An 18,967-nucleotide genomic window follows, 5' to 3' on the forward strand; every position below is an offset into this window, starting at 1 on the left:
TAGAGAATATGATAAAATAACTAAATCTTATTTTTATTTTAAAAAATAAATTAAATAAATTAAATTATTTTCTACTTAAGTAAATTGTGGGTAGCCACAATGTGGCCGTTTAGCATTACTCTTTTTTTTATTCTACCAAATAAAGTTGAATCAACTTTTCTGACTCTCTCCACCACACAACCCCTTCTAGCTGATTATCAATCATCACAAAAATTCTCATTTGCTATCCAAAATCAGATTCTGCTTGAACGAGTTAACCAATTAAAAATACCAAAATGCATACATATGTATATTGTATATTTGAACTACGAGTACAAACTACCAAATATGAACTTCAATTCAATTATTGGTAAAGCTATGTAAATTTTAGATGCATAAAATAATACTCCTATGTATCATGTAGAATATATATTCAAATATACAGAGCATCTGTCGTAGAAGACCAATTCCTGATTGTATCTCTGACAGAATCAGGAGAAAGCAAAAGCAAACAATATAGAAACAAGATTTAGATGAGAAGAATGTGCAAACACTTCACTCATATTAGAATAAAATAGAATAGAATAAAATAAAAAAAGAGAAAATGACAACTCTAAAAACTTGTTACCTGTAATTGGGCATCCCATTTGTTTAAAGCATATGGCCTCGTTTTGCGCTGTATAATGTATGGTAATAAAGCCGGCACAATTATTAATCTTCACCCTTCTTAATTTTCACACTCGCATGCATTAATTACATTCTTAATTAGTCACCGTCTAATACAGTAACTTTGGCATTAAACTCGAGAAAATGATGGAAGAAGAAGAGAAGCCAAATTAACAACACTTGATTAATAATCAATACTTCTTCCTGCTCCGCTCCTTGCCGCCGCCGGAAAATATTGAGCCGAGGCCAAAGAGATTAGCCGGAGGAACGTTCAAAACCGGACTGAATTTAATCCCGCCGGCGTGAGAAAATTGGCCGCTCTTCTTCAACGGCGGCTTTGACGAATAACCGGACTGCGCCTGCGGCTTCTGCGATGAATTGCTTTTCAGTAGATTTTGCTTCTGACTGGTCGAGATGGAGGAGCGCTTACCGCTGGCGGTGGATCCCGTGGAATTGCTTCTGGAGAGGAGCGGCAGCGGGCAGAGAGTCCGGCCGTAGCCGCTGCCGCAGTTCAAGCTGGAGCTGCGCTTAAACCGCCAGAAGGACTTGTGCTTCTCTTCCGATTCGGCGGATTTTGGAGGCGGGGGAGGCGGCGGGGGAAGTGGAGAAGGCGGCAAGGGCGGCGGAGCGAGGCGTTTCTTGATTTGGATGGGGAGGATCTTGCCGTCGAAGAAGAGCTCGTCGGCGGAGGAGGATTCCTGGTCGAAGCTCTCGCGGAAGACGCAGAAGTCGAAATCGATGGAGGAGGAGGAGGCGCCGGAGCGAATGTACTGCTCGATCGGAACGACGTCGGATTGGGAGAGATCGTGGGAGAAGGAGATGCGAGGGCTGATGCCGGCGGCGCTCGGGCTGTCGGGGAACACTTCGATCGCCATTTTTGCTACGGATATCAAATATGATAATGATATGATGGGAGAAGTCTGGTTACCAGTTAGTTACGTTTATTCAAAGTGAAATAAAAAAACATTAAAAGCCTCAATAAACGGTCAAAATACACGATTTTTCAACATGTGGAGAATTAAGTCTAAGTAGAGAAAAACATTTAATTTCAAGTGTGCTAAACCGTCAAACTCGACTGCATGGAATGGAAGTTTGAGTATTTCTTTGGACATGACATGACATTGAGAGGAGTAGTAGAATGGGTGTTGCAAATAAATAAAAAACAAATTACAAGACTTTTGCTAGAATGTTCATGCTTGGGATCGAGTTATATAAAATATATATGGAGAGAGTGAGTGCCTTTTGGGAAAAAAAAGCAATTGATGTTTATAACAAGTTGTTGTATTTCCCATTTTCTTTTATCTGACGTGGGGAGATGAAATGTGAAATTTGTGAGGGGATGATACAAATCAAAAGAGATTTATTTAGAAAGGGATGTTTAGATTTATAAACCCTTAATTTGTTGTAACTTGGGTTTTATATAGTGACTCTACATATATGTCGCATAGCGTATTGTAAAATAGTATAGATAGGTGCGGAGTGGGGTCTTGAGCAATGTGAAGAGGAAGACATGTTTTTGGCACAGTGCAATATATAATACATACACACCAACTGAAACAAAAATCAAAGCACAAATTTGTGACAGCATTTGGCACATATATATCTGTCAAGAAGCCCACTTCCACAATGAAATTTAACTTTATATATACCTCATAATTCTTCAGTGTTTTAGTCGGTCGGCACTCACAAAAATACAAAACAAATACTCTCAATTCTGATCAATGTTACTTTTAATTTTTTTTTCCCTATCATTACTCATGAAATCATTTATTATCCACAAATCTCACAGAAAATGATTACCTGTCTCAAGTCCCAACTTTTAAGATAGGAATCATTGACAAAATTTAGATGATCATATAATCTTGTTATGTCTCAGATATTAAGTACAATGTATTACTCGATCATACTATATACTTATATATAGACAAATGAAGTATATAGTGCCAGTGTTTCAACTTTAAATACATGTAGATGTACAAGAACATTGAAAAATGGCTTAATCGTCGCGCATAACATAATTTTTACATGAATTTTATTTTTTTATATATAAATTTAGTTTAAAACGTTTTAATTACAACATCACATTTTAACTGTTTACAATTGCAACATCAACAAAGTTTTTCCAACGTGTACCGCTAAAACAACATGAATTAATCAATGGTTAGAATAAAGTAACATTGATTATGTTTTACAATAATATTTGTGTTAATAGGGGAATCTACCCACTTCAATAATATGTCTTGCAAAACTACCCACTTTCAAAGTCAAAGACCGAAAAGCAAGTTTGATGGTGATGGGTTGCTTGGTTTTTTGTGTAAAAGTTGATGATGATGGAAATTGTGTAAGAGTTGTGTAAGAAAACAGTTAAAATTGGTACAAAATGTGAGAAAACGTCACTTTCATGCATTATAAGATTAAATAGATTTGCAAATTTTGAATAAATTAGGGGACGTTTGTGTGTTACAAACATTAATACGAAGGCCAAAAAAATCACGAACATGTCAATTCTTAAGATTTTTTTTTTTGAAACCATTAAACTATGTATCCGCCAGTAATTCGTAGCCGGCCGAAGTAGCCGCTGAAGTTTGTGACCGGCGGCTACTATTCAACGGCTACTAATTACTGGCGGATACTTGTGTTATTCGCTTCAAAAAAAATACTTTGTTCATAATTAGCATGATTGTGAATTTTTATCCTTCGTGATTTTTTATTGTTACATATGCACCGTTATTTTTAGATTTTTATTTAATTTTACAAGGGGAAATATGAGAGATAGTGAAATATGTACAGTACAAGAAGTACACATGGATGGGAAATATGAGAGATAGTGAATCTGCCAAAATTTGGATTATAGTGGGGGTAATAACACTCACTTTATGCATGATTTGACTACACAAAAAATAATAGACTTGCACATAAAATAATAAGAAATTATATACCAATTATTTGGAAATTCATATATTCGGTAATGAAATAATATTATATAGCCAAAAAGTAAAGTATCCGCCATTAAATTATTTGATTTATCAGTAGCCGCTAACAAAAAATATATGGCGGCTACTGAACTTTTTGTACGATTTTCTGGCGGATACTTGGTCTGTTAGGCAGAAAATAATATTTTATGTCAAATTATGTATAATTTTTAATTTTTCAGCTTGTTATGAATGTTTAAATATAACATACGCATTCCCCTTTTGTATTTGTTGCGATTTTTTACTTTTAATTTTTTAGTAAAAAATTAAAAGTACATACTGAGAAGGTGACTCTGCAAAAAATTTGGTTGTAGTGTGGCATTAATGCTAATTTTATGCATGCGTGAGGTGACATGCAATAATAGATTGAAGCCGTATTGAATGAACACTGCACTTCACGTGAACTTTTTGTAAGGAATCAAGTTTAGTCCTTATAAGGCTGCATTTGTGAATGACCAAAACACAAATTGAAATACTCACCTTGAATTTCATAAATTCAGGCATACCCTAAAGATTTGAGTGGTTTTATGCGAGAGGAGGCAATTTGTGTTGAATTTCAGCCCGAAAAGGTGATTCTCCTGTATTGTTTGTATAAATTATAGTTTGCATGTTTAATCGTACGTTGTTTTTAACGTTGAGAGCATGTTTTACGTTATTTTAATGAATGTCTTTATTATCTGAAATTTAAAAGCATGTTAGGGAAATATTAAACTTTTTTCTAATATAATTGAATGTTTTGAACCCAAAAAATAAAGTATCCGCCAGAATATCATTAGAAAACGATAATAGCCGCCGACCCTACAAGGTCAGCGGCTACTGGTGTCGGATAATGATTTACTGGCGGATACTTCATTTTTCGAGCTTATTGTGATGTTTTGAACTTTTTAAACGTATTTTAATACTGTATTTTATGTGGTTTTATAGATGGAATTCGTGAGATACATATATGTGAGATACAACGGAGTCGTCGATGGTATACACTATGTTGGCGGGGCTACGGAGGTCCTTCCCCTCTTAAATGAAACAGTTGCGAGCCTGATATACAGCATCAACAATGTGCTGACAACGCATTCGTTGAGCCCGAACTATCAATTGTATTATTTGGCGACCAATCGATTTGGAAGGGAGACGAAATGCGTAATAAGTGACGACGATGATGTGCAAGGCTTGTTGGAAACTGCCGAATATCCCATGGTGTACGTTGAGCACAACAACGACCCGGTCGAAGAAGCGTACATCCCTACTTTTGATTTTGGCCAGGCTTCGGGATACGGAGATGATGAAGCACAATCTAGTCAGTATGAGACGTCGTATCATGCTCGCGAGAGCGCGCCTCCAACACAGTACTTTTCATGGGATGGGCAACCGTTGGACGAATCCGCATGGAATCTGAATGAAATGTGCGGGAGATTCAACCAGGTGCGGACGGATGACGATTTTGATGAAGAAGCCGTACAACCTGAAGACGAAGCCGAAGAACCTGATGACGATTCTGATGAAGAAGACGAAGAATACGATCCAACGAACGAGTCGGGCACAGATTCTGCCGCCTCTGAGGATTTATTAGACGATGATCTGATAGAGTTCACGGCGACCGAGCGAGCAGGTTGGATCCGACAAAGTAGAACCCGTCACGGAAATCCGACGGACTCGACCGGTGATCTATCTAATTGGATAGTTCCGTTGATTCCAGTGGACGCCACGACTTCGCTCGTTGCTCGCGAGAGTGAGCTGTCCAGAGTTGCTGATTTGGGGAAGAACTCTTTTTACAACAGTAAAGAAGAATTGGTCTTTGCTGTTGGCTTCTGGAATATGAAGCAAGGGGCTGAGGCAAAAGTTGTACGCTCAGATCAGGGACGCCTCTATTACAAGTGCAAGCACTCTGATAAGTGCAAGTTCGATGTGCGTGCATCTTGTCACGGCGGAGGGATGTGGGGAGTGCATAAGTTTAAAGAGCACTCTTGCGAAGGGGAGTTGGGCATTTTGAAACGAATAAAGGCACATTCGAATGTGGTTGCAGCTTATGTGGAAAAAAGAATACGCGATGACGGAGAGGTCATTAAGCCGAAATCTATTATGTCGGAGTTGTTACGTGAATTTGGCGTCAGAATCAAATATGATGTCGCGCTGCGTGCAAGAAATCTCAGCTTAGAGAAGATATACGGTCGAATTGATGATTCGTTCCTTCTTCTGCCCAAATATTTGTATGCCCTAACTCAAGCGAATCCAGGCACCGTGATGGATTTCGAAGTAGACGAAAACAACCGGTTCAAACATCTGTTTCTTGCTCTTGCGGCTTCCATCACACCTTTCTTCTTTTCGCTTCGGCCAGTGATTGTGGTCGACGGCACACACTTGAAGGGGAAGAACAATGGCATTTTGTTCGTCGCCGTGACAAAAGACGCAAACGAGCAAGTTTTTCCGTTGGCATTTGGTGTCGGGCCGATCGAGAATGATGAGTCATGGAAGTGGTTCCTCTCAAATGTGAGACAAACTTTTGGTCAGCCCGACAACTTACTAGTTGTCTCTGATGCGCATGTCTCCATTGCTAATGCTGTGAAGAGCGAGTTACCAAATGCTACTCACGGTCTTTGCTACTACCACTTGCAGAACAAAATTAAGGGCTACGGGCAAGCTGTTGTTGAGCTTTTCCGCCAGGCTGCATACGCCTACACGGACTCAGAATTTTCACGTGCAATGTCGGCTATGGCTCAATTGAAGCCGGCGGCGTACGGGAAGTTGATGCGCGTAGGCCCTGAGAAGTGGGCACGATCACAAAGTCCGGTGACCCGTTATAGTTTTCTTACATCTAATGCTGCCGAGGCTTTGAATGCCCGTTTGTTGTGGGCCAGACGCCTTCCTATATGCTCCATGCTGGAGGCAATCAGGATGGTTCTGGAGCAGTGGTTCAATGACAGACTTGCGTCTGCGGAAGAGAGCGATGACCTTCTTACTCCAGAGGCAAAACAGAAGTAGTTGCCACGGTTGCCAGCTTTCATCATACGGTCAAACCCGTCAACATACTGTGAGTCGACGGGTCTCGGCACGGCGCTGTGCACGTATGGTGATCGAAGTGCAGCCGACGGGTTCCGTTCTCGGCGACTTCTGCGTGGAGCCTCCGGTGCACAAATACTGAGGGGAACAGCAGCTACTGCCTCAGAAACTGCCTCAGAAACTCCCTATAATTCACTTAAAACAACGCAAGTTAAACAATGTTGACATAATTTAAATTAAATGACTTGTAAATTTAATGCAACGACAACATACCCCTCTAAACTGCTTCCAATACTCGTGCATCTCATCTTGAGTCAGGATCGGAGCCGAAGAACGGGCCGGCTCAAAAGGGTATGCTGAACTCGTGCCCGGCTCAGCCCACGAGTAGCGTGGCCCGCCATAAGAACTGGACGCCTCGAATGTGGGCATGTGGTGGACACCCATGTGCGGAGTCTGCACATGCCCAAAACTAGTCGGGCCACCAAACGGATCATGCTGCCACTGCGGGGTGTGCATGGCATCACCAGTAGTCTGTCCCACCTCTCGTGCAGGAGACTCATGTGCAGGGGATTGGTGATGCGATGGGGCCTCTGAGGATGTAGGCTGCGCCGGATCGGAGTCGGGCTCGGGCTGGGGCTCGCGTCTCCTGTCAGAGTGAGATCGTGGAGCAGGTCTGGGCACGTGAACATCAGTGCTATGCGAGCATCGGCAACGCATAGCATCGAACTTGTCCTCGAACCAATTCTTAATCCTCCTGAACAGGCTGTCCTCCACGGTCCTCGCTACCCGTTCCTCACTCTCGCGCATCATGTGCTGCATGCGCTGCCAATCCTCCTCGCTCCACTGTGAAGGTGCAGGAGCATCCTCGTGCCTAGGCCTCGGGGCTCTGTGACTGTGAGACCTTCGACCAGAATCAACGGGGTGATCGCCCCCAATGCTCTGATCGTGATGGCTGCTGCTCGATGAGGTGTCCACTATTTGTCCCCTCGGGCGCTTGCCAGTATCCTGTCTCATACTGCGACGCCGAGGTTGATGCTCAGGAGCATCCTCGTTGTGGTCCCCACCAGTGTAGCGCTGCCGAGGCTGCCTATGACCAAAGACTGCCGGCTCTGGTACTCGAACCCCTATCCCGGCATTGACGCCTGCCACCGATAGCCAGTAAGATGTCTTGGCCTCGTACTCATCGGGGACCATCTCCCATATCCCGTTCTCCTAGAAACAAAAAAAATGTAGTCAAACATTAATATTCATAAACTAAAATAATATTAACAAATAAACAACTAAATTATTACCGGAGACTCAAAATAACTCTGCAACCCATCCAACTTGGTCTTCACGAACGTCCACCTCCGAAATCTAGGGTAAACCCCCGCATTGCATATGGCTATGGCTGGGCCCAAATAGGGAATTTTCTCAAGACCCCAAATGAATAGGGCCCAAGAAGGACCGTAGAAGTGATACTTTTTACAATCCTTTTTGATTGTGCTGTGCTTCAACCTGTAGTTCAAGCTTCTATACGCGCACGATCCCCAAGGAAATCTGGAAAAGGCCGGCAAATCATCCACCAGCTTCCAAGTCCAGGACTGCACGGGTCGGCGCACGTCCACTCCTAATACAAATGCGTGTAGCACCAACAAGTGGGCCACACGGAGGTACAACCCGCCGTCGGTGTCAACCACTGGATTGACGGTGTCGAAATATATATCCGCCAGCTCCCGCACTGACACCGGTTGAGAGCGGCAAAATTGTCTAAATGTATGAGCCCGACTCAGATCGTGCTCAGCCTCGGGGTCAAAAGGATCATCCCCAAAGGACAATCCTGTCACGAGAGCGAAATCTCTCGGAGTAAACTCAACGTTCCTCCCGTTGATGTAGAAGCAGATCTCATCATCCTCATCGTCTCTCGTGATCTTAAGATGACGAGAGACAATATGGTGCAATGCAGCATTGCACTTCTGGCCCGGCTGCCAATCCAACATCATCCCAAAGCACCCATGCCTGAACGTATTCTCCAGTGCAAAACCGCCAATTTCGTTTAGTCTCGAGACTACTGTCGATAGGTAAATAATATTGTTGTACGTACTGATCTCAACTGCCACACGATTGATTTGCTCGGGCCTCGAATAAGGGACCTATTCAATACAAAAAATAACTCAATTTACAAAACATAATGAATTAACAAACATCAACTAATAATAATGCATAATTAACTATTAAATTACTAGAAACATAAATAAAAAAATATAGAACCACAATAAACAAGTATCCGCCAGTAATTAATTTTTTTAAGAAGTAGCCGCCTGGTGTTTTCAAACCCGGCGGATACTTCTTAAAAAGATTAATTACTGGCGGATATTAGGTAATTATGGTTCTATATGTTTTTATTAGTATGTTATAAATTTTTAAATTCTGAATAACCAAAAAAACGTTATTATTTTATGCGTAATACAGTAAAATTAACCTAATGATCTAAATAGACGATTAAATATATCTAAATATGCTTCAACTAAATAAAAATTCTAACAACACTGAAACTATACTCAAACTTGTAACAGCACTCAACTACACTATATCTAACATATACGAAACATATAAATAAATCTAACAAATACTATATCTAAATCAAAATTCAATACTATACAAAACATATGAAAATTCGAAACATATAAATTGTAACATACAAACATATAAATTCTAACATAATGATTCTAACATAAAAATTCACCCATATACAAAACATATAAAAATTCGAAACATACAAAACATATACTTACTTAAAAATATACAAAATTCGAAACATATACAAAACATATAGATTCTTAACATATAAATATATCTAACATATACAAAACAAATAACAAGTATACTTACTTGGTTTGAAGAAGAAGCCATGGCGTGAATTGTGTAAAATATTGTGTAAATGGGCTGATTTTTTCCTTCTCTCAAGTGGAGTGCGGCTGATTTGAAGAAGAGGAACCAAAACAATGGATTTTTTCCTCCAGCGGCTGATTTTTTCCTTCTCTCAAGTGCGCGGCTGCTTCTCTACTTCTTAACCCTAATTTAACATAAAATATTGTGTAAATGGGCCCTACCCAATTTATCTCTCTTATCAAAGCTTCAATTTTTTCAAACAAATCCCACAAAAGCCGTGCCCGCTCAATTCTAGCCGCCCGTGACTTAATTTGCTGCAAAGCCTATAGATTCCCACCCTATAAAGCTTCACCCTTGCCGGTTGAATTGTCCAATCACAATTAAATTAGCTTTAGCTCTTCAAAATTGAAAAAAATACAACAACCATTAATTGGAACGATAATAAATAAAATTTATATATATTGTGATATAAAAAGCAGTAATCAATGACATGGTACTATTATCCGCCAGTAAAAAGTATCCGCTAGAAGTAGCCGCTTAGGGTTTCTTTCACGCGGCTAATTCTAGAGGATACGAATTACTGGCGGATAATTATATGGTAGGCTCTCTAGTATTTTACTGTTTCATAATATATGATTATATATTATTTTTATCCAACATTTTCTATTATTTTATGTGTTAGGCTATATTAATTCCTGTTAAATAAAATAAAATAAAAAATTCGAGACTTATTACACCACTATAATCCAAATTTGTCTAAATAGAAGCCTATTATGTATTTCTACTTCATAGAATATATTTTAAAAAAAGAAATACAAAATTAAGGTAAGTTTGTGTATAATAAAACAGTAATACGAGGATGAAAAAAATTGTAATTTAAGTATATTTGGAAACAAAAAAAATTATGAACCTAATGTATACATTATCCGCCAGTAAAACATAGCCGCTAGCATTAGCCGCCGGGTTTAAAAAACCCGGCGGCTAATGCTAGCGGCTATGTTTTACTGGCGGATAATGTATACATTAGGTTCATAATTTTTTTTTGTTTCCAAATATACTTAAAGTACAATTTGTGTCATCCTCGTATTACTGTTTTATTATACACAAACTTACCTTCATTATTTTCAAACTTAGGGCATTATACGTCAATCATCTTACAATAATTGCACATTTATCTGGTTTTGTGCATTTTTAACTACCTATCTTACACATTTTCTTACACAATTATACTTGTGTAAGAAAAGTGTAAGAACTTTTACAAAAAACCAAGCAACCCATCACCATCAAGTGTACTTTTCGGTTTTGACTTTCAAAGTGGGTAGTTTTGTAAGATGTTTTATAGATGTGGGTAGATTTAATTCCAACCCATAATATTTTTTCTCTGATAATTTATAAAAAAAATTGATGTCATTCTTGCATGCGCTACATATTTTCAGAATGGAATATAAAACTACAATCGATAATTTGTAGGGAAAGAAACAAGGCATTCAAAAAGATGAAAATGAGTTTCGAAATGCCAAAGTAAAGGTTTATATGAAGAGTGAAAGCTAAGAATTTAAGGTAGTAGGAGAGTATAATTGCATTCATGCCCAAGGAGGAAATTATTATTGGGCACAAAGAAAATGCAAGTAAAGTGAGAAGTGAATGAGATGTGGAGTAGATAGGAAACAACCTCAAAGAGGGGAAAATCAATTGTCAACAGCCAAAGTGAGCTATCTATATCTAAATTGACAAGTATTCATGAGGGCCATACTCATCGAGAGTGATATCCATATCCCCATCAACATTATAATTCAAAATTGAGATATACTCTCTCAAAAAAAATTGAGATATATACAAACGCATCATATATAATACAACTGTCTACTCACTATTTCTCCGAGATAAAAAGCGTGATTTTTTTTTATTCTTTTTCTTTTCTTACAAAAGATAAAAAAGCGTGGGTTTGAAGGATGCAATTAGAATAATAAGGATCCATATATTGCCTATAATTAAAAGCACTCAAAATCTAGTAGTGTTCCCAAAATTAATCATTCTACTATTCATTATGGTGCCATAAGCAATCCCCAAACAATTAAAACGTAAAGGGTTTTATTTATATTATACTACTATTTTTTAAAAAAACAAAGGGATCTTTAAAAATTGAGGGAACAACTCCACCGCATACCTACATTCACCTCAAGCTCTACGTCCTTTATTTTATAGTATATAGTATTTAATTAATTTGATGGCACCATGATTTTTGAGGTGACCAAAAGAAGAAGGGTCCATGAAATTTGAGGATACTAATAATTCTTCATATATTGAACTTTTTCTTTTTCCCTTTCTTTTGGGGTTCCCATTTTAGATGTCCACATGCCCATGTGACCAAACACTTAAAGAGTGACTAATAACATCAATATTGTTACATCTTCCACTTCAATGTCCCCATCTCCTTTCCCCTTTTTCCTATCTCCTTATTTTCAAATTTATTTAATTTCTTGCAACCATTTCACTTAAATTAGTAGTTTCATTCTGTTGTACGAGTTAAGTTGTGTGTGATTTGCATCTCATATATTACCAAGTAATTAATTGCATAGTAGCTTATTCTCATGTGTTGTGTGCCTTGGAAATGAATTCCAAGCACACAATTGTTGATTGTTTCTTACATATGAGTTTGACAGTGTAGTCTATGCTCCAAATTTAGCATCTAAAATATTAAAATAGAAACTTTTAAAAGTCACCCACTTAAAAGTAATGGTTTTACAAGCCTATTTTTACCATTATTTTCACCTATAAGTATCCATTAAATGTGGTACCATTATATTGTACCTAAAAATTCTCACCTTTTTTAAATGGCGAGCAACAATATGTAATCGATCGGTATTATGAAATATGCATAATAATTTGCAAATAAAATAAAATAAATTAACCACGCTACAAAAACTATATACAATGGATAGACTAAACCTATAATTGATAGAATTCAATCTCAAAATCCTTTTTCTACACTACCCTACATCGGGCACTCCACTCCATCATAAGTTTGTAAAGAAGGTTTCTTGTTCACCCCAACTTTTTTAATTGGTTGCCAATAATATACCATTTGACAACTATATTAGAGAGTTGGTGATACATGATAACGTAAGTGATGGGAGTTTGGTTTTTGTTGGTATAACCCATGGCCTAAAATATGAAATGTAAGGTTGATCTAGAAGAGGTGAGGCATCTAAGTTTTATTTTAATTACTTTCTAAAACTTCGACAAGAAAAAAGCAACAACATCCGTGGGCCTTCTAAGTTTATCTTCTCATTAAATTGCGAGCATGAAAAAAGGATCGTGCGAATAACACCTCCAACTTTTTTTTTCTTCTGTCTTTTTGAAAATAAAAATTATATTTAATTGTAATAAGGCCTAATAAAAACTCTTTTCAAAATATGTAAAAATCAAATTTGTAAAAAAAATAAAAAAAAATCCTTATTTTTTTTGGCTTGGGGAGTGGGTGGGGTGGTGGGGGTGAGTCAGCGGTCAAAAAATCAGTTTTGTGAAAAAATAATTTTTTTGGCTTCGGGTGGTGGGGTGGGGGGAGGGGTAGCGGTAAAAAAAATCAGATTTGTGAAAAAATAAAAAATATCTTTTTTGCTTGGGGGGGAGGGAGGGGGGAGGAGTGGGGGGTTGGGGGTGGTGCAGGGTGGGGTGGCGAGAATACCAGATTTGTAAAAATGAAATGCATTTTTTTGTATAATTTAATGCATTTTTTATGTGAAACTTTATGCATTTTTGTATGATTTTATATGCATGTGAAACATGTCTATTTTTTTGGAGGGTGGGGTGGGGTAGAGGGTGGTGGTGGGGAGGGTTGGGGGTGGTGTGGGGTGGGTGGCGAAAATACCAAATTTGTAAAAATGAAATGAATTTTTTTGTTCAAAGTTATGCATTTTTTGTGTCAAACTTTATGCATTTTTATGTGATATTATATGCATGTAAAATATGTCTATATTAAGAAAATCAATTTTTTTTTTAATTTTTAATTCCAAAAAATATATTCCGATTTTACCCCTTTGCAAATTTTGCCTTGAAATGCCTTAGAAGCTCTTTTCCGCGTGTCACAATCTTGATGCGCCACATGTCTCAAATGTGTGGTCAAGATTGGGTCCTACGGTGCTACATTAAGAAGTGGTACTATATGCGCTCCAATGAGACTCCCAATTTTTAGTGAGATCTCAGACACGATCTCGTGCGTTTTTTTTATCAATCATATGGCTGATATTGTACTTAAAGGGCGAATTTTTTTCTCAGGGTTCGAATCCTGGAGGGAGTGAAATATTTTAAATTTCGTTATTCATCAGTATATACTGCATTGTTCATCAGTATATACTGCCTTGTTCATCAGTATATATTGCCTTGTTCATCAGTATATATGTCTTATTTACTACCAATTTTTTAAATTTCGTTATTCATCAATATATATGTGTTATTCATTAAAAAATAAGGGTCTCAGTGTCTCACGAAAAATAAGGATCTTATTGGAGCGCACCCCTATATATATATATATATATATATCTATATAGGGTTGAGTTCAACAGAGAATTATCTTTTTCGAGAGAACGAACAAATCTATATATTTTACGAACAGATCAACATAAGTATTGAACAGACGTATTTAGTAAAAATATAGAAAAATTCGCCACCAGCAGAATTCGAACCCGGGGCAAACTGTTGTTCATGCGGTACATTGATCTGTTCATTAAAATTATAGATCTGTTCGTTTTTATTTTACGAATTCTCTATTCTCCACAATATTTAGCTTCTCTGTTGAACCCTTCTATATATATATATATATATATATATATATATATATATATATATATATAAAAGGTTCTCCACATTTATAGGATTTTTTAGCTTATAAGGTGTCCACAATAAAACTTGGGCTTATTTGGTATGGGTGCTTAGGGTATATAATAGACATATGACATTCTAATATTTTGTTTGGTAAGAAGTAATACGAAATATACAGTAACCAGGGGGCTTAGCCCACTGGCCACCGGGTCCTCACTTAAGTGAAGTGACCCGGGTTCGATCCCTCTTGGGAGCGAATTGGAGATTGGAGATATAAGGTGGATTTTGGTGAATGGATAGATAAGGTGGTTCTTGGAGTGGATGGGGAACTAATTACTAACATCTAACATGACTTTGCCCGATCAAAAAAAAAAAAAAAAAAAAAAAACGAAATATGCAGTCATTTATAAATTAAAAGTTGGAAAACATTGTACTAATTAAAATATAAGCTCTTAAACTCATAGAATGATAGAATCTTATTTCCGAAGTAAATAAGCCCTTTACTAATTTGTGAATCATATTAAGAGAGCTAATTAGAACTATATTCTAATTATAATGTCCATTTAAAAAAATATATATTCTAATGAGAATATCTTGCGAGCAACTCTCTTAGATGGAGTTGCAGTTAAGTTTTTTCCTCTTTTTTTCTTCTTTCTCCCCAACAAATATTATAATATTAATTAGCTAATAATTAATGATAAATTCCCTCAACATTTTGTATTTAAGTTGGAATCTCGTGTCAGTCGCCATTGCTCAGCCTATATAAAACTTCAAAGTTTAAAACTTGTATATTTAAAAACGATGGGTAAATCGGATATATATCGTGTCGCTGGAGCTAGGTTTGATTTATTTATTAAAAAATAAAAAATAAAACATTTTAAAAAGTTATATCGTGATTTTCATTGCGATCTATAAACCCATGACTTGATTATATTTATTTTAAGAATTTTTAATTCAAAAATAAGTACTCCCTCCGTCCCGCGAATCTTGACACGTTTGGGTTCGGCACGGGAATTAAGGAGTTGTAGATTAGTGTTTTAAGTGTGTAATTAATAAAATATAAAATTGATAAAGTAAGAGAGAGAATGTAATAAAAGTGATAAAGTAGGAGAAAGAATATAATAAATGTGATAAAGTAGGTGAGAGAATGTAATAATTATTACCCAAAAAGGAAACGTGTCAAGACTCGTGGGACGGCCCAAAAAGGAAAACGTGTCAAGATTCGTGGGACGGAGGGAGTACTATTTAACAAAAAAATGTACTATTACTTATATTTTTTTTAGTTGGAGAGTTTTCGAAACGGACCTATATTATCTAAACTTATACAAGTACAAGGCTTCCCATGTATATATAAAAAGAACAAATTGAGTTTTTATATAATATAATTCATAAAATTAATGATTTCAATAGGTCTAAACATGAGCGATGGTCATATAAAATATTAGAGACGGATCTACGTTCCCCGGCAAGGGGGCACGTGCCCCCACAATGTTTTTAGTTAAATTTAATATATATTATATATACATATATATATATATAATTGATTAAAATATATAACAAAGAAGTAAAGTTTTAAATCTTCAATCTCCAATAAATATATACTTAGTTTCAAAGGGTATTTTCTGCAATGAATTTCATAAAGAATCGTCTATGCAGTCAGATAAGAGATAAATGGATAATTGATAGTGTGATTATATATATTGAGAAAAAAAAAATTTGATTGTTGATCATGCAAATATTTAAGGCAATGAAACTCGTATTTTTAATTTTAATAGACTTTAATGTAGTATAATTTTTTTAACATATTTTATATTTACAATATGCTTATATTTTGTGCCCCCATAATAAAAAAAATTATGGATCCGTCCCTGTGAAATATCTAGCATATCATTTCTCATTATTTACATAACACTACAAAAAATTAATTTTTTATCGACGAAAATTTTCGTCGATATATAGATAACTCACATCGATCGCTAAAACAAATTATTTAGAGATTACCGATTAAACGAGGTAGTCGTTAATTTCAATGTCGGTAAAAATATTACTGAGAAAAATTGCTCTCGTTAATTATACGTCGGGTATAGGTATCGGCTTATGTTTTAATTTTACCGAGGTAAAATGTCTAATTGCACCTTCCCTCAGTAATACCTGATTTTTTTATGAATATCTATTTATATTTTTTACGTACCTAATTCCGACAACTTATTTATCAATAAATTCAACAACAACTACAATTTTTCATAACCCAAATATAATTTATCATTCATGAACATTGTTTAATATCCAACAATATGTCCATAATTATATATCATTATTAAAGATCTATACAAAATTCACAAATAAACTCTTCAACATAAGTAACTCATGATTTAGAGGAATTTTTCCATAATAAAATCATAACTTTCATAAGATATATGTAGTGTTTGGAGAGAAATCGCTTTTGAAATAGTTATTTTGAAGAAGGAAACACAATATTTGGCCACTAATTGAAAAAGTACAAAATCTGGTCATTTATTATGTGTAAAGACTGTTTTGCCCTTAATTAGGGCGGACTGAATTGGGGACAAATTTGGGTTTGCGCGAGGGTTAGACATATATGACACTATTAGTGTCATACGTGCTAATCGAAAAAAAAAAAATCTAAGTATATGACATTAGTATGGCCATAATACCATTCGTGCAGCACATTAAATGGAGAATTTAAACTTTAAATGTATAATCTAAACCCTAAATGAGGAATCTAAATCCTACGGGGAAGTGTTCAAAATGGTCATATAACTATATATACCCATCTAAATAATATCAGCACGCATGTATATGACACTAATATGACCATAAGTATCATTCGTATGACACTAATATGGTCATAGGTATCATCATACAACATATATGGCACTAATAGTGTCATATATGTGTGCCTAACCCACGCGCAAACTCGAATCCGATCTGAATCTGGTCTGTCCTAATTAAGGGCAAAAGAGTTCTAAAATATAAAAAGTGGCTAGATTTTGTGTTTTTTCAATTAATGACCAAATATTATGTTTCCTCCTTTAAAATGGTCATGCGAGTATATTATTTCGTTATTAAATTTTTTTAGGGTAGTTTATGAGAAAGTAAAGAAATGAAAGCGAAAAGAGAAGTAGGAGATGCTTTATTGTTGTAAAAGTCCAAAAAGAATATGTTAGAAAAGTTTTCTGGATAAAAAGCAAATAAAAGAACAGAAAATAGTCATTCTTTTAACTTGAAAATCAAATTCCGTCTCGTCACGAATATTCTTCTTTTGTTTTAATTTATTGTAAAAATTAGAATTATATATGCCACCCCTTCCCTCGTTAATTTCACATTTTCGAATTCTAATTTCTGATCTCACAATTAACTCCATTAATATCATACATATGCATATGTACGTATGTTAGTAACATTAAAAGTAAGCACATGATATGTATTAATGAATACTCCCTCCGTGATCATTATTTTTTTTTTTGGATTATCCACGTAACTTATCATTCTGATATGATAAAAGTTTTTCTCTTTAGGCTTTTTGGTTGTAAATTTATCTTGGGAAAAGGAAGGAAAAATAAAATTTCACCCTTTAAATCCTTCCTTACTTTTCCCACATTTCCTACTTGACCCTTACTCATTCCTCATTTACACTACAAAGGAGGGATAATATTATCACACCATTTTTGGAGGGATAATATTATCCCTCCTTTGTAGTGTAAATGAGGAATGAGTAAGGGTCAAGTAGGAAATGTGGGAAAAGAAATGAAGAATTTAAAAGGTGAAATTTTGTTTATCCTTCCTTTTCTCATGATAAATTTACAACCAAAGAGAACGCATCCTTATTCATCTTTTTATCTTTTCACGCTCATTATTTGTTGGTCACATTTTTTTTTGGTCTATTCCATTATTGTTGGCCACTTTCTTAAAATGGAAATATTTAACTTAATTATAGTCATTAATTAAGTTACTAATTAAACCCTAAATCATGTTTAAAATAAACACACACACACACACACCATATTCACGCACAAACACATGCAGCAGTCGTTTCTCCCTTCTCTCTTCTTTTCTGGCGGAATGCCACCGTCGCCACCGCCGCTTCTCGCCCCTCCGGCCGCTGCCGCCGCCTCTCGCATCTCCCTCTGTCTGCACCGAGACCCCATGGCCGTCGCCTCTCTGGTCTGCGCCGCGACCCCATGGCCGCCTCTCTGGTCTACAATCGAAGTTATCTCCCGCGGCAATTCCAGTCATGGCGGCGCCGCCTCCTTCGGTACAGAGATCTTAAGCGAAGTATATAGAAGTACATGAATGAAAATAAACTCTGAATTTGGACTAACTAGTCCTAATTAAAGCTAAAATTAAAAATCTGAAGGAACAAATAAGAAAACATGAAAACGAAAAGAAAAATGAATAAAAACTAAAGAAAAAGGAGGCATCTTTTGCTACGTACACTTTGATTTTTATGGATGGAAAAATTAGGTGAAAAAGACAAATTTCCATCGCACGATCGTACTGCAGCGAGAGTACATTTTTATTTTATTATTTAACAAGAAAAAAATATTTAAAGATTGTTCAAAAGTGAATTTCAACTTGAATTTTTAATTTTAAATATTAATCACTCTACGCTTGATCAACCTATGCACACTATATTTTATGCA

General features: G+C 36.3%; 3 protein-coding genes across 3 annotated transcripts; 1 reads left to right on the forward strand and 2 right to left on the reverse strand.

The window, feature by feature from the left end:
* Positions 1–687: 687 nt before the first annotated feature.
* On the reverse strand, positions 688–1,871 carry LOC131023853 (uncharacterized). The gene has a single exon (XM_057953469.1). It carries the CDS (start codon positions 1,518–1,520, stop codon positions 837–839), a length of 684 nt encoding a protein of 227 aa, XP_057809452.1. The 5' UTR covers positions 1,521–1,871; the 3' UTR covers positions 688–836.
* Positions 1,872–4,152: 2,281 nt separating this feature from the next.
* On the forward strand, positions 4,153–5,604 carry LOC131023525 (uncharacterized). Its single transcript, XM_057953070.1, has 3 exons — positions 4,153–4,186; positions 4,542–5,036; positions 5,440–5,604. Exons 2-3 carry the CDS (start codon positions 4,542–4,544, stop codon positions 5,602–5,604), a joined length of 660 nt encoding a protein of 219 aa, XP_057809053.1. The 5' UTR covers positions 4,153–4,186.
* Positions 5,605–6,409: 805 nt separating this feature from the next.
* On the reverse strand, positions 6,410–8,657 carry LOC131023526 (uncharacterized). The gene is made up of 3 exons (XM_057953071.1): positions 7,904–8,657; positions 6,885–7,823; positions 6,410–6,796 (listed from the first exon to the last, which is right to left on the reverse strand). The coding sequence occupies exons 1-3, from the start codon at positions 8,591–8,593 to the stop codon at positions 6,410–6,412; spliced, it is 2,016 nt and encodes a 671-aa protein (XP_057809054.1). The 5' UTR covers positions 8,594–8,657.
* Between the last annotated feature and the right edge of the window lie 10,310 nt (positions 8,658–18,967).

This window comes from Salvia miltiorrhiza, chromosome 4, assembly GCF_028751815.1.
Source record: "Salvia miltiorrhiza cultivar Shanhuang (shh) chromosome 4, IMPLAD_Smil_shh, whole genome shotgun sequence".
NCBI lineage: Eukaryota > Viridiplantae > Streptophyta > Magnoliopsida > Lamiales > Lamiaceae > Salvia > Salvia miltiorrhiza.

Excerpts from the sequence above, each read along its gene's own strand:
- LOC131023525 (XM_057953070.1), top strand. The coding sequence starts at position 4,542 with ATGGAATTCGTGAGATACATATATGTGAGATACAACGGAGTCGTCGAT. Across the intron at positions 5,037-5,439 it reads TGTGCGGGAGATTCAACCAG|GGGCTGAGGCAAAAGTTGTA; the intron begins GTGCGGACGGAT and ends ATATGAAGCAAG.
- LOC131023526 (XM_057953071.1), bottom strand. The coding sequence starts at position 8,593 with ATGATGTTGGATTGGCAGCCGGGCCAGAAGTGCAATGCTGCATTGCAC. Across the intron at positions 7,824-7,903 it reads AGAGTTATTTTGAGTCTCCG|GAGAACGGGATATGGGAGAT; the intron begins GTAATAATTTAG and ends TTTTGTTTCTAG. Across the intron at positions 6,797-6,884 it reads ATTGGAAGCAGTTTAGAGGG|GGAGTTTCTGAGGCAGTTTC; the intron begins GTATGTTGTCGT and ends AGTGAATTATAG.
- LOC131023853 (XM_057953469.1), bottom strand. The coding sequence starts at position 1,520 with ATGGCGATCGAAGTGTTCCCCGACAGCCCGAGCGCCGCCGGCATCAGC.